The sequence below is a fragment of the Prunus mume genome, linkage group LG5 (genome assembly GCF_029339155.1).
Source record: "Prunus mume cultivar Tortuosa linkage group LG5, ASM2933915v1, whole genome shotgun sequence".
Lineage (NCBI taxonomy): Eukaryota > Viridiplantae > Streptophyta > Magnoliopsida > Rosales > Rosaceae > Prunus > Prunus mume.
The window spans coordinates 17890719-17905884 of record NC_142702.1 but is presented as its reverse complement, the minus strand read 5'-3'; the positions used below and the strand labels follow the sequence as shown (position 1 = coordinate 17905884).

Genomic DNA, 15166 nt, shown 5'->3' with positions numbered 1-15166 from the left:
GTGTCTATAAACATAACCATGGTTCCACAAATACAGAGCAAATAGTTAATTATAGTTATGTCCACGGACACGCGTCAAGTGTTGAGAATGATGATAAGAGTATAGATTGGATTTAAAAATATTTCTAAATAAGAAAACAGAAGAATCTTGGATTAGTGGTGGGAATTGTTGGATAAATTTTTTTTTCCAAGAGAATACCATGGAGGACAATAGACAAAAGTTTTCACTCCTTGAGAGAATCATGTCATTAGGTTTCATATAAGACTTGTCACATTCCTATGGCCATATGCATCATGCAGCCTACAAGGTTTAGGTCCAAAATTTGTAGCTTAGCAAATTTAAAATGCTAATACAATGTCTTTTTAATTGATTTGTTTTTTTTTATTTAACAAATTTGCATCTAGAATGGTACTTTCTAATAAGTTGAAGAGGTGATTTGACTCAAAAATGGTTTGTGTAGCGCTGTCATTGTAAAGGGAATTTTTTTTATATGCCTTAAAATATAGCAATGGAGTCATGCCGTACAAAGCCGTCCTTGGTATTGAATTGTTTACAATGGATTTTAGAGCACCAAGAAAAGAAGAAAAAGAAAAGGGACAACCTGAATAAAACAAAGTGAGAGAATCCTTTGGTGAAGCAGCTGCTTCTTCCGATGGCTGAACAGTGGTTGCGAAAAACTCCCCATACTCTTCAAGCCTTCTATGGTTTCTTCATTGTTTTTTTTTATTATATCTTATTATAAGCGATTAGGAAAGAAAATTTTACACAAATATTCATTGAGTATTTGAAGATTTAACCAATTAAACTATACTCACTAACATCGCTAAGGCTCGGGCTGACCATATTTTTCTTCTGCAACTTAGGTTGCAGTAAGTCGGAAGTTTTTGTTTTATTTTACACATCATTTTGACTTTACTTGGTGGTGATCAAAGTAGAATAACTAGCCCATAATCCGGCCTTGTAATGTATCCCTTGAGGAAATTGATGAGCCAAAAACCTTTCCACTGACATGTTCTACAAAGCTACCAGAATTAAAATATAGTATGTGACCTAGGAGTTAGGGTATCAATATCTTGAAACCGACTCCTCTCTCTCGCCACCAAAGAAATTACAGTAAATTTAGGTTTTAGCAACAAAAAAAAATTTCACTTTGGAAATGCTTTTCTCTCAACTTTCAAATTAAAGACATGCAAATGTAAATGATTCCTTAGGAAATCTAAAAATAAATAAGGGCAATTTTGTCCATTTTAGCTTCTTTTACAAAATTTCTCTCTCCTTTGTGTTTTTCCAAAGTCTCTCAAGAATTACAAGGAAAGATTTCTTGTCTGACAAATTGAGGATATTATATTGTTAGATTCTCGATAATACTGTAAGTTCAAAGATAAGTTTATTCGTTTAATTATTATGATTGACAAATGAACAATACAACATGTTTAAAAAAAAAAAATGGTATTCCTAACATTATTCTTGTTGAAAAGGAGTTGTTAGGGCTCAACGACTTAAATATCACTCCTATTCCTGGTTTCCAAATAATTAATAGGAATGATCTCTTGTCTCACAAATTTAGCATTAATCATGTTATGTTTCTAGATTCTCAATAAGACCGCACATTCAAACATGAGTCCATTTGTTCAATGATTATGATTGACAAATGAAGCATATAACATGTCACACGAAAATTACTACTATAAAATATAAGAGTTGTTATTAGCAATCCAAAAAAAAATACAATTATGCGCTTCTCAAATTGTAATTTCTTCCTTATGTTTTAACAAGGAGGAGTGCAAGATTATTTTTTGGAGTGTCAACAATAATAGTTCCTTAAAAATATTTATTACACATATATTTGCTCATTACAGTTCTTTAATTATTTTTATTTGATCAAAGTCGGTCCTTGTGTGCAAAAGCCACCCAAGGATTTTTCTTCTGAACTTTTTATTTATATTTTTTGTATTGTTCTGATCAAACTCTATCAGCAAAGTAATTTAAGTTTTCAGATGCTAGCTACTTGAGTGGTAAATTAACTATCATTGCTATGGTGGGTAAAAACATTTATCTCTTTCATATCCGAGGTATTGTGAGTTGAAATCAGATAAAGACTCATCTTATATTAAAATATTCAGCAAAATCAACTTTCTTTCACTTCATTCATAACCTTTGTCTTTTCTAAACAGAGAATCAAATGAGGAAAAGAGACATTATAATATTGGAGAGAGAGAGAGAGAGAGAGAGACATTAATAAATGAAAATTTGCTGACTCCGTACGGAACCTAAAGAATAGAAACGTTGCGACCAAAGCCCCCAACAGCAAATGGCGGCAAAGTAACCAACCATTTGAACCAAAAAAAAAAAAAAACTGTAAATAAGAAAGTATTGGTTTGGTTGGCAGAGCTCTATGCTGGCATTGGCCGGCTGATCTTCACAAGCGGCGGAGATGTCATTTTGCATCTGGATCCACCCACATACTCTTCTTAATTTTAATTGGTACATCTTATATTGTACTTTGCTCAATTCAAAACACGTTGATTGGTTGTGTATTGTTGGTCCCTTAGTGGTGTGGGGTGTCTATATATTCCAAGGCATTTGTACATTTCCTGGCACTCTCTACTCTCACTCCAAACACTGCCAAGTGCTTTCTTTTGGCTCTTGGGCTCTGGGGAGGTTAAGAAGGTAACGAAAGTTTGTGGCTTTCTATGTTGCAGAGCTGGGATTTTGCTTAATTAGCAGACCACAAGTTTTTCTGGGTAGTGATTTAATCACATTCTTGGTTAGTAATTTTCTTTGATTTGAGAATTGTGATTATGTTGAGCAGCTGGTTTTTTTTTTCTTTCTCTTCATTTTCTTTCTGTTGTTTTGTTAATGGTGCCATAATCTGTGTGTTGGTATCTTTTATGGGGATATATTTTCCAGGAAAAGTTAATCATGTTTATAGATAGTGTGATCCTGCAATAAGTTCTATGTCCTTGCAAAGAAAATGAAAGGAAAAAGAAGGCAAATTTTGATATGAAGTACTGTCTGTTCAGGCTCCTTACCGACAACTTGCTAGTGGAGGAGTTGAGGAGGCTAAAGGGAATCCAAAATGGTGGCGGACTCGATTGCCCTCGATGCGATCATCAAGGAAGCTGTTGATCTGGTATGACCAAATGAGCATTGATAGTAGTTTCAAGTTCTACAGTTTGACAGCAGAAAGCAGAGAGAAAATAAAATGTTTCATTACTGTATACTTTGATAGTTGGAGCTGAATAGCCCTTGATAAAACTTGGATGTGATTTATGCAGGAGAATGTACCCCTGAAAGAAGTTTTTGACCATCTGAAATGCACAAGAGATGGTTTGAGCTCTGATGAAGTCCAAGAGCGGTTGGATTTATTTGGCTATAATAAACTTGAAGAAAAAAAGGTCAGAAACCAACTGATATGCATGAATATCTCTTTATATTTGTTTATGTGTATGTGTACCCTGGTTATCATTCCTCTACTTCACTCATTGATTGTTCTACTTTCTGTTCATCCATAGGAAAGTAAATTCTTAAAGTTCTTGGGCTTTATGTGGAATCCTCTGTCCTGGGTTATGGAAGCTGCAGCTATCATAGCCATTGCTTTTACACAAGGAGGGGTAAGTCTATATTACTTCAGGCCAACGACCATTTGATCTAATGGTTATTACTTTCCACTATGTGGATGAAGGTCCTGAGTTCAAATCTCATTGACGGCCATTTCTGAATAAATAAATAAAATATGAAGCTTAAAGAAAAAAATAAAATTGGGAGTGATTTTCTTCAGTGCAATGAATCTACAGTTCCATGACTGTGACATAACCTTTTTTTTTTTTTTTTTTTTTGGTGCAGTCAAAACCAGCTGATTATCATGATTTTTTTGGCATCCTGGTCCTCCTCATTATCAATTCTACCATCAGTTTTATAGAGGAAAACAATGCAGGAAATGCAGCTGCTGCTCTTATGGCTCGGTTGGCCCCAAAAGCAAAGGTCTTTCTCTTGATGTCTTTTGGATAAGCTAGCTTTGCAGTTTGACCTTCCCTTTCTTCTTTTGTTTCTTGTTGAAGCTCTTGCCTACATTAGCCTTACTTGGATTGGTCAATGATTAAAATTGCTCAAGATAGATTGGAATTCCTTTCATGTAGTAAGAAACTATGAATTAGCATCTTGTTTCTACTTTGTTTTGACCTATGAATGCTTACCAGGTCCTGCGTGATGCAAAATGGGCTGAAGAAGATGCAGCTGTATTGGTTCCTGGAGACATAATTAGCATCAAACTTGGTGATATCATTCCTGCTGATGCACGTCTTCTTGAAGGAGATCCTTTAAAGATTGATCAGGTAAATCAATAAAATATGATGAGTGTGTATATATGTTAGATGCCACAGAATAGACCATGTTGGAAAAAAGATATCTGTTAATGAGACAGAGTCAACAATCTTCTCCACATGCTTTCCTGTTTCTCACTTAAGTTTACAAGCTTTTTATCTGAAATCTAGGAATATTATTGATGTAGTGTAGTATCAGCTTTTCCCGGAAATTGAAATTTTCCTTTTCACTTGTAGTCTGCTCTTACTGGAGAATCACTTCCAGTGACCAAAAATCCTGGTGACGGGGTTTACTCAGGATCAACATGCAAGCAGGGAGAGATTGAAGCAGTTGTTATTGCAACTGGAGTTCACACTTTCTTTGGAAAGGCAGCTCATCTTGTGGAAAACACAACACATGTTGGCCATTTCCAGCAGGTTCTTTTATAAGCCATTTTGTGTTGAGTGTTGGGTTCTGAAAAATGAAAGTTTTCTAGCAGTTATGGAAAAACTTCTCCACATTGTAATAATAACTAATGTCGCATGTGCTAAACAATAACAAATGGTAATAATGATTTCATGGTTGCAGGTTTTAACATCAATTGGAAACTTCTGCATCTGTTCCATTGCTGTTGGAATGGTGATTGAAATTGTAGTAATATATGGAATTCATGGGAGGGAATACCGTGTTGGTATTGATAACCTACTTGTCCTCCTAATTGGTGGGATCCCTATTGCTATGCCAACTGTTCTTTCTGTTACAATGGCCATTGGTTCACATCGTTTGTCTCAGCAGGTTTGTGATTGCACAAACTCCACTTCAGACATTGATTTGGAAGATAAAATTGAAGACATTTAATAGATTTTCCTATTTAAATTCAAAGGTGCATAATAGAAATCCATGTTTTTTGCAGGGTGCCATAACAAAGAGAATGACTGCCATTGAAGAAATGGCTGGAATGGATGTACTATGCAGTGATAAAACAGGGACACTGACACTTAACAAGCTTACAGTGGACAAAAACATGGTTGAGGTATTACTTGTGTTCCCTTCAACTCACTTTAAAAGCAATGGAACAACAGAAAACCTAGAAAATACTTCACCCTTAGGAACATATTTTTGTAAGTTCAGTCACCGACACACATCACAGGAAGAGAGATGTACCAAAACCAACATATTTTACACACTTAAATTAAGTGATGTCCATGAGACAATTACATATCTTAGGTGATCAGTGAAAATCAAGGCAGCAAATTTTGCTAATGCATATTAAGAGAACTTTTACTAATTATTCCTAGATATGAAACGAAAGCTCATGCCTTCTTCTTCTTTTTTTTCCCTGGTAAATGAAAGATTACACTTTTTCTTATAATGAAAGCCTTTTAATGAAAGATCAATATGTTGCAATTTTCATTTATTTTGATGTTATCCATGTCACGGCAGGTTTTCGCGAAAGGTGTTGACAAGGATCAGGTTATACTTATGGCCGCAAGAGCATCGAGATTAGAGAATCAAGATGCTATTGATACTGCAATTGTTTCAATGTTGGCAGACCCTAAGGAGGTATTGTCCTAATTACTCTTTCTAAATCATTGATTTTAGTCTAATCTTTAGTTTCGTGCTGATTTTTTTATGTAATTCTCATGTCAACTTTTTAAGGCAAGAGCTGGAATCAGAGAAATTCACTTCCTTCCATTCAATCCTACTGACAAAAGAACTGCACTTACATATATTGATGCTGCTGGTAAAATGCACAGGGTCAGCAAGGGTGCACCAGAGCAGGTGAAATACAGATGTCAAAAAATTTCAGCAGTCCTGTAAACCTTAAGATTGCTTAAAAAATTTTGAGCTCTAATCAAATGTATGTTATGCAGATTCTTCATCTGGCACATAACAAATCAGAAATTGAAAAGAAGGTGCATACAATGATTGACAAGTTTGCTGAACGTGGACTACGATCCCTTGGTGTTGCCCGTCAGGTAATTAATGTCATTTGAATTCTTTACTGCCTGGTGGACTTGTTTTTTGGTTTAGATTTTTGAGACACAGATTTCCTCCAGGAAGTACCTGCTGGAACCAAAGATAGTCCTGGTGGCCCCTGGGAATTTGTTGGCCTTCTCCCTCTCTTTGACCCTCCTCGCCATGATAGTGCTGAAACAATCAGAAGAGCTCTGGATCTTGGTGTCAGTGTTAAAATGATCACTGGTACATACCACTGAGCTTAGAATTTTGTATTTTTACTGGAATTTTCTTTTCCCTTCATATACAGTTTCACCATAAGCTATTAGAGATGTAACCTTCATGTATCACCATTTGCAGGGGACCAACTTGCAATTGGTAAGGAAACAGGAAGGAGGCTTGGGATGGGCACAAACATGTATCCCTCTTCAGCTCTGCTTGGTGAAAGTAAGGATGGGGATCTTGCTACCATCCCCATTGATGAACTCATTGAAAAAGCTGACGGTTTTGCCGGCGTCTTTCCTGGTTAGCCTTGTTCTTTTATTATTTAAGTGCTGGTGGATTTGATTGTTTTATTCTGTTTCTCATCATATCTTTCTTTCCCTTCAGAGCATAAATATGAGATTGTGAAGAGATTACAAGGTAGAAAACATATCTGTGGAATGACTGGTGATGGAGTGAATGATGCCCCTGCCTTAAAGAAAGCTGACATTGGAATTGCAGTAGCAGATTCCACAGATGCTGCCCGCAGCGCTTCTGATATAGTCTTAACAGAACCTGGATTGAGTGTAATCATTAGTGCTGTGTTAACAAGTCGTGCTATCTTCCAGAGAATGAAAAACTATACGGTAACCTAATGATTTCAAAACATCCATGAACTACTTAGCAAAATATTTAATTGTCTAGAACACCTGCTTAGTTTCTTTTTCTTGTTTCCCCTTCCCAGATATATGCTGTGTCGATCACCATACGTATTGTGGTAAGCTTCCCATTTAAGTAACTTTTTTTATATGGAATCTTATAGAATGTTTCTTACCATCAATCTTATCTCATTTCCAACATAAATGTGTATTACAGCTCGGTTTTATGTTGTTGGCTGTCTTCTGGAAATTCGACTTTCCTCCTTTTATGGTTCTTGTCATTGCTGTTCTTAATGATGGTTAGCTTTTCTAGTTTTACCCTTTTCCATCCATTTAATGAATTTTTGCTCCTGCTCATTACCTAACTTGTTAGCTTGCTGATAGGTACTATAATGACCATATCGAAAGATAGGGTCAAACCATCTCCATTTCCCGACAGTTGGAAGCTCAGTGAAATTTTTGTAACTGGAATTGCTCTTGGTGGTTACCTGGGTCTAACGACTGTTTTGTTCTTCTGGATATCCCATGAAACCAACTTCTTTCCGGTAAATGGCCTCCCTTTTCTTGTCATGTTGTGAAGAATTTCATAAAACTTCGAACTTTTGTGGTTAGCTAACAAAATTCCGGGTGCCCTTTTAAATTTTATACATAGCAGAAGTTTTCTTCCTAAGTGTTTTTGTTACAAAAGAAGTTATGTCTTTTGTTGTTTAAAATAGGGTTGTATTCTACAGCTGATATGGTCATTGCAAAGTCTATTGTATGTTCGCTTAAAGAATAGATGAAATCGTGGATAGATTTTCATTACTTTCTTGACTTTGGACACTGACCTTTCTTCTTGCAGGAAAAATTTGGTGTAAGAGACTTCAATCAACACCATTTTAATATGACAAATAAGAAAGTTGCTGCTAAACTAAACAACCAGATGTCGTCTGCTCTGTATCTTCAAATCAGCACCATCAGCCAGGCCTTGATATTTGTCACTCGCTCCCGGGGTTGGTCTTTCACCGAAAGACCTGGCTTTTTGCTTGTTATTGCCTTCATCGTCGCTCAACTGGTAATGAGTTTATAATCTGGTTACATGAAACATACTTTCTGCCAAATATAGGATAGATATGGTTTCTGAAACAGACTATCAAAACTAGTTTAATTAATACAAAAGAGGACCTATTTGGGTCAACTGAAAACCATTCTAAAATCCACCCCCTCATTTTTCTTTCCTTTTCTTGAAGTGGATATTTTCTGATTTATTGCCTATAGTTTGATAAGATAATTCTAGTTTATATGAGATGTCTGATCTCCAGACACATCCTGAGATTCTAGATAAATTCTGGAGGGAAAAGCTTCATTACCTCTGCCCTCTTAATGTCTCAAATTCAGTTTATTAACAGTTCCTACCTTGATATTACCCTTTCAATTCCAATGTTCCGAAATATTTTTAACAGCGATTAATTTTTTGCAGATTGCGACTGTAATATCTGCCACTGCCACCTGGAAATTTACTAACATCAGAAGTATTGGTTGGGGATGGACTGGTATAATTTGGTTGTACAATATTATCATTTACATGCTCCTTGATCCCATCAAATTTGCTGTCCGTTATGCTCTCAGTGGACAGGCATGGGGTTTGGTAGTAGATCAAAGAGTGAGTACCTGACTTCACCTTGATTGCTTAATATTGTGAACAAACTTCTCATAAAATATGCAACGGTGATGAACGAAACTATTGTATACCTTTAATCATCATGAACTCCTTAGTTAAGACTGATTTGGTATGCTTTTATCCATCTTACCAGACCGCATTTACCAGCAAAAACGACTTTGGAAAGGAAGCACGTGAGGCTGCATGGGCAACTGAACAGCGAACACTACATGGACTCCAATCTGTTGACAGAAAAATGTTTTCGGAGAGGAACACTTTTAGGGACATTAATCTCATGGCAGAAGAAGCTAAAAGGCGGGCAGAGATTGCAAGGTAAAGCTTACAATGGTAGAGATAATAGCTGAGTTAAATGCTGAGATATAATGAGAATTCATTTGCCTATTTGCTTATCCTTCTGTTTCTTACTTTGGGTTTTTGACATTGCAGGTTGAGGGAGCTTCACACTCTCAAAGGCAAGGTTGAGTCATTTGCCAAGCTTAAGGGTTTAGATATCGATGCCATTAACCAACATTACACTGTCTAACTGCTGTGATCTTGATAGTGATCCCATTCACATTCTCCTTTATACATATACGTTCTTCATGTATTCGTTAACAAATACCAAGTCCAAGCTGGATTTTGAATAAGATTGATGTATTTCCTGATGATATCTATATAACAAGTCAAATGGAAATGCAGTTATTTAAAACATGTGTCGATACGGAGACATTCTCGTTGTCGCTTTTTCTTACAAGAACACCAAACACCACTGGAAACAAGGTTGTGGGCTTCTGTGAGAATGTCACATTCTCATTTGTCTCTCATTCATCTTAGAGCTCATGATGTTTGACACAGTGGAATTGCAGTTATCAAACCACACCACTGCTGCAATGTTCTGTGTAAAACAGAACTTGGTTGAAATCTAGAGGAAAGCACAAAGTTAAACGAGTGTAACTAAAATCTAAAGGCATATACAACATCAAATTGTAGAGGCAACAGGGAAAGAAAAAAGAAGTAATAAATCGATTCAATATTAAATCATCCAAAACCTTAACAGTAGAAGTGATTGGTAATAAGAAAAACACATGTATAGTTGAAACAGAAGAACAAATAAACCAAAAGATCAAGCACACAAACAAATAAAATAACAGTAGAAGCACATACAGATTTTTTTTATTCCATAGTGGTGCCAGACCAACATCAACAGAAATGCAGACTGCACTACAGACTCTACAAAGGGTAGAAGGAGAAGGGAAAAAGCACAGAACACAGAGAAAACAGAGAACAACAGCAGATGCAAAGCCTAATAAGTAAACTCAATTTATTCATTCCAAGCTCTCCCTTTTGGTTATCATCAGTCTGATCATTCCAACAATCTTAACAAACAAGTCCTTCCTCCTTGTGATTGCGACGTGCGCAAGAACCACTCCAATGACCAACCCACTTCCCAATCCCGCCAAAACAAATTTCCAATCAAATTCAAATGCTCCAGCTGAGCCTGAATCATTTTGTTCCACGCTTGAAGGCGGCTGTTGAGGGGTCTTAGTAACTCCGCATTTGTTTTGCAATGGACCTCCACACAATCCAGGGTTTCCCTCATATGAAGTGCTATCGAATGTAGTAAGTTGCCTTCCTTGTGGTATAGGACCTCTAAGATTGTTGTGAGAGACATCAAATTTTCCAGGGAAGGTAAGCTGCCCCAGTTGTTGAGGGATCTCTCCTGAGAGATGGTTGTGTGAGAGGTCTAATGATTCAAGCTGTGTTAAGCTCCCCAATGATAATGAGATGGAACCAGTGAGAATGTTGTTGGACATATTGAGTGAGCGAAGCCCCTTTAGGTTCCCAATAAATTCAGGAATCCTTCCTTCGAATTTGTTGCTTGAGAGATTAATGACCATAAAGTCTTCTCGAATCTTTTGAAAGTATCTCTCCACACCTTTATTTGTTATTGTACTTGAGTACGGAGCATCTATACCAATTACAGGCAAATCATAGACAAATATGGTTGCCCCCATATATGTGGGCTGGTTTAGAGTGATGCCTCTCATGCCATTCCCAGAGAAAATGTATTCAAGTGGAAACTCACCTGTGAAATTATTGTAAGACAGATCAAGAAAGCGCAACTCGAGGAAATGAAGATTCTTTTGGGGCTTGCCTATCACATCATAGAACTCGTTATGGTCCATGGCTAAAAATTTTAACCTTGGGAGAGTCCCAAACCACAAGGGGAAGACGTCATTGAATTCATTGCTTGACAGCACCATAAACTCAAGCATCACACAATTCGCCAATGACCTTGGTAGTTGCCCTTGCAATTGGTTATGACTAACATCAATCATTCTCAGGTTGCTTCTGCTAGCCGTGGTGTATGTTTGAGGAAGAATGCCATGAAAAAAGTTGTTTCCGAGATTTAAAACTTGCAGATCATCACTAAAGTTTCCAAGACACTGCGGAAGCGTGCCACTCAATCTGTTATCCGACAAATCAAGCAACTGAAGCTGACTCAAACTGCAAATCAATGGTGAAACTTGTCCAGTTAAGTAGTTGTTTGAAATTTGATAGTATTGGACGTTTGGCGGAGGTATAGGTAGTTCTCCAAATAGCATGTTGGATGACATGTCGATGTACTTCAAAGTTTCTGTGCTTGCGTTCCAGATCCATTTCGGTACTTCGCCACTTATTTTGTTTCCAGAAAGCCTCAACCACTTCAAGTTTTCTTGATATCTCAGGAAATCTGGGAACCCTCTTAGGTTGCATGAACCCAGTCCTAGACTCCTAAACTGTGGAATAGTTACGTTCATAGTTCTCGATTCAATGAAACTGAGGTGAAGCTTTTCTAGGGTGGTTAAGTTTCTAATGAGGCTTCTCAAATCGGATTCTCTAATACTCAATCCTTCATCATGAAAGGGATCCAGATTGAGAGATAGATCAAGGGATGATAACTTGGACAACTGTGAAAGCTGGGATGGGACTTGACCAAAAAAGACAGAGGCAGATAGTTGAGGTACGTCAGCTGTGGAAAGTTCCCAACGGTAGTAGGAATTTGGGAGTAATTGAAGTTAGTGTGACCAAGGTTGAGCCTCTGGAGATGAACAAGACGGAAGAGGCTACTGCTGGAGTTGATAGATCCATAGAGACAACTGCTACTAAGATCAAGGCTGATCACATGACCCGTCCTCTTATCACACTGGACGCCGCTCCATGCGCAGCAGTTGCTAGTTCCTCCTTCAGCCGTGTTCCACTATGAAACCCTTGGATAAGCACAATTACCCGAAGCAGATTCGTCAATAACAAAGCCCTGCTTGAATTGCAGCAAGGCGGCCCTCTCCTCATCATGGCAAGAATACGGTTTTAAAGAGGAAAAAGCGCTAGCCACCGCCACAAGATGGAACAAAAGAAGTTTCAAAAGCACACACATGGAAGACCCCATAATATATGTTTTGGAACTCTTGATTTTGGACATAGAGTGTTAAGAAAGAATTGAAGTGAAACTGAGGGATATAGACTCAAACTCTTGAGCAGTATATATATCGCAATATTCTTCGAACAAGTTGAGGATAGAGAGTGGAAAACAGCGTGCCTTGCAATTTGCATAGACTTGTAAGAATTAGTTATTGACGTTGGAAGTACGCTAAGTCAAGTCCGCGCCCAGCTTTTGAAATGGGGTGAGGTGAGACGTTAATATGATCTAATCTTTCATTTGTTATCCTCGTCATGTGCACTAAGTCAAGTAGTATTGACTACTCTGTGCATTAAAAGTCATCAAGAAAACGACATGCAACAAGCTTCATTATTGTTTTGTCCTATGGCAGAATTTTTTTATATAAAAAAACAAAAACAAAAACAAAAAAACCACATGTTTTTACTTCCAAATTATTTACCGTTCTTATTCATTTGGTGGAACTTTGGACATGATGGATTTGGACAATGAATCTGCTGTCCTTAGGAGATGGTATGGACAATGAATCTGCTCTCCTTAACAAGGGGGTATATAGTTGGTAGACATAAGGGCGGAGCCACCTTTAGGCCAGCCGGGTGGAAAACAGCGTGCCTTGCATTTTGCATAGACTTGTACACCAAGTCAAGTCCGCGCCGAACTTATGAAATGGGGTGAAGTGAGAGGTTAATATGATCTCATCTTTTATTTCTTGTCCTTTTCATGTACACTAAGTCAAGGAGTATTGACTACTCTGTTTCTTAAAAGTCATCAAGAAGACGACATGCAATAAATTTCATCTTTGCAACTTGCAAGGCAAGATTTTTAACTCTACTTCTATTAGTCTGGGGTTGTTTTGTCCTATGGCAGAATTTTTTATTTTATTTTATTTTAAATAACATGTCTTTACTTCCAAAATTATTTGGTGGAACTTTGGACATGATGGATTTGAACGAAGAATCTGCACCCTCTAATAAGATGGCTGTGAGACTGTTGGCAAAATGGCAAGTCAAGGAGACAAGGGAACAACTCAACTATATTCTGATGGGAACAACTCAACTATAGTATGATAGGAATACCATTTACAAGGGGGTATATAGTTGGCAGAAAAATGTATTGACAATGTATATTGAGTATATAGGGTTTCTTACAACTTTAGGGTTCTTTTGTTTCTTATTTAAGCCAACTTATGTAGTTGTATTGGGACGTTTTATAATATTATCAATAAAATTCACAAATTTTTCTCTATTTTCTGGTGGATTCCTATTCTTCTTTTAGGATTTGACATTTGTCGATCTCTTTGATCATATTTTCATGCTTTGTTTGTTTGTTCATTGACTTCCAATTCTCATCAAACCAAAGTTGTCCTTTTGTAACACTTATTGAAGAGGAAGTTCCCTATTCATAGTGGGTGGGTTGTCCTCAGTAACTCGGGGCATAGGGCGTGATTAATGCAACCTAACACATCAAATGGCAGTGAACAAATTTTGTGTGTGTGTGTGTGTGTTTTGAAGGCATTGAACAGATTAGACCATCTTGGATCTTGCCCACAACGCAATCACTCTACCTGTATAATATTTTGGCTCTTGGGCATCCAATCAATTTTCCATTAATCTTGCCAATGTGGTGGCACATGTGGGCTCCATCTATGCTGATAATGACAACATATGTGTGCCAGGAGGGCATAGAAATGAAACCAAAGTTGCCCATATTTTCATGCTTTGATTGTTAGTTCATTGACTTCCAATCAAACCGAAGTTGTCCTTTTGTAACACATTGTAGAGGAAGTTCGTCTATTCATAGTGGGTGGGTTGTCCCTACTAACTCAGGGCATAAGGCGTGATTAATGCAACCTCACACATAGTGGCGAAGCCAGAATTTATGTGTGTAGGCCTCTCACAAAATATAAACAATAAAAAATTTGAACTCACAAAACATACCAAGACATCAAAAATCATATTATGTATTCATTACAATCATCATTGTTCTTGACGAGTTTTCATATTTTGAAATCATTGCATAACAATCTCGTCATCTATACTATTGAAAATGTCTCTCTCAATATATGCAACGAAGCAATCATTTATACATAAATTGAAGATCTATTAAAATCAATAAAAAAAAAAAATCAAAATTTTATGAACTGAAAATAAATAAAGAAAGAAAAAAATAAAAAAGAGAACTGCTAAAAAAACTTTAATTGAATAAATTAACCTAATTAAAACTTGATAGTTTAATATGGAGTTTGAGAGAAGAACTCACAGGCAGTGCATTGAGAAAGTCTGCTTTGTTGCTTGTGTATCTCCAAGAAAGGAGAAAAATGGGTTAGGATTTTATCAATTTTTTTAGAAGAGTAAATATATAATAATAAGAGCCATAAACCTTTGGAAAAAGGAAAAGAAAGTGGCTTACGCTTGGTGGAAAGGAAAACAGGGTTTGGCTGCTGGCCCACGTGATAAAATAAACATATTAATTAATATAAATTATTCAATAACAGCAATACATATTACATTTTTAAAAGAAAGAAAAAAAGTTGAGTGGGGGCCAGTGACTGCACTGGTCCCTACGTGCCTCCGCCCCTGCTCACACACCAAATGGTAGTGAACAAATATTTTTGTTTTTTTGGGTATGAAAGCAGTGAACAAATTAGACCATCTTGGATCTTGCCCACTTAGTTTAGTCTCCATCATAGGCAAATCACAACGCAATCACAGTACCCTGAACTATACGGGTGATTATACATTAACGTATATGGCTATCAAAACGTTGCAATATAAACCCTAATATTTTGGCTCTTGGGCATCCAATAAATTTTCCATTAATCTTGCCGATGTTGGTGGCACATGTGGGCACCATCTATGCTGATAGTGACAACACGTGTGCCAAGAGGGCATAGAAATTAAAATTATCAATAACACTGACATTTCTTTTGTTGAAAAGTTATAAAGACTTTTTTTTGGGAGGAGGTGT

At 36.9% G+C, this 15166-nt stretch overlaps 2 protein-coding genes across 4 annotated transcripts; one reads left to right on the top strand and one right to left on the bottom strand.

Moving 5' to 3' along the window:
- Positions 1-3079: 3079 nt before the first annotated feature.
- On the top strand, positions 3080-9435 carry LOC103331606 (plasma membrane ATPase 1-like). Of its 3 annotated transcripts, XM_089052491.1 has the most exons (22): positions 3080-3133; positions 3279-3398; positions 3516-3614; positions 3847-3984; positions 4200-4334; positions 4560-4739; positions 4891-5097; positions 5216-5335; positions 5746-5865; positions 5962-6084; positions 6177-6281; positions 6363-6507; positions 6622-6786; positions 6871-7109; positions 7208-7240; positions 7339-7420; positions 7506-7666; positions 7963-7987; positions 8033-8175; positions 8581-8763; positions 8915-9093; positions 9208-9435. In XM_089052491.1, the coding sequence occupies exons 1-22, from the start codon at positions 3080-3082 to the stop codon at positions 9302-9304; spliced, it is 2853 nt and encodes a 950-aa protein (XP_088908617.1). In that variant the 3' UTR covers positions 9305-9435. The 3 variants fall into 3 exon arrangements, with proteins under 3 accessions (XP_088908617.1, XP_008232466.2, XP_088908616.1); XM_008234244.2 differs by having other exon boundaries at positions 7963-8175; XM_089052490.1 differs by having other exon boundaries at positions 7506-7695; positions 7980-8175.
- A 470-nt stretch (positions 9436-9905) lies between these two features.
- On the bottom strand, positions 9906-12350 carry LOC103331605 (receptor like protein 27-like). Its single transcript, XM_008234243.3, has one exon. The coding sequence runs from the start codon at positions 11559-11561 to the stop codon at positions 10086-10088; it is 1476 nt and encodes a 491-aa protein (XP_008232465.2). The 5' UTR covers positions 11562-12350; the 3' UTR covers positions 9906-10085.
- Between the last annotated feature and the right edge of the window lie 2816 nt (positions 12351-15166).

Bases quoted from the DNA above. Each gene is read 5' to 3' on its own strand.
- LOC103331606 (XM_089052490.1), top strand. From the start codon at position 3,080: ATGGTGGCGGACTCGATTGCCCTCGATGCGATCATCAAGGAAGCTGTT. The intron at 6,787-6,870 runs GTTAGCCTTGTT...CTTTCCCTTCAG, and splicing joins TTTTGCCGGCGTCTTTCCTG to AGCATAAATATGAGATTGTG. The intron at 7,241-7,338 runs GTAAGCTTCCCA...TGTGTATTACAG, and splicing joins CGATCACCATACGTATTGTG to CTCGGTTTTATGTTGTTGGC.
- LOC103331605 (XM_008234243.3), bottom strand. From the start codon at position 11,561: ATGAACGTAACTATTCCACAGTTTAGGAGTCTAGGACTGGGTTCATGC.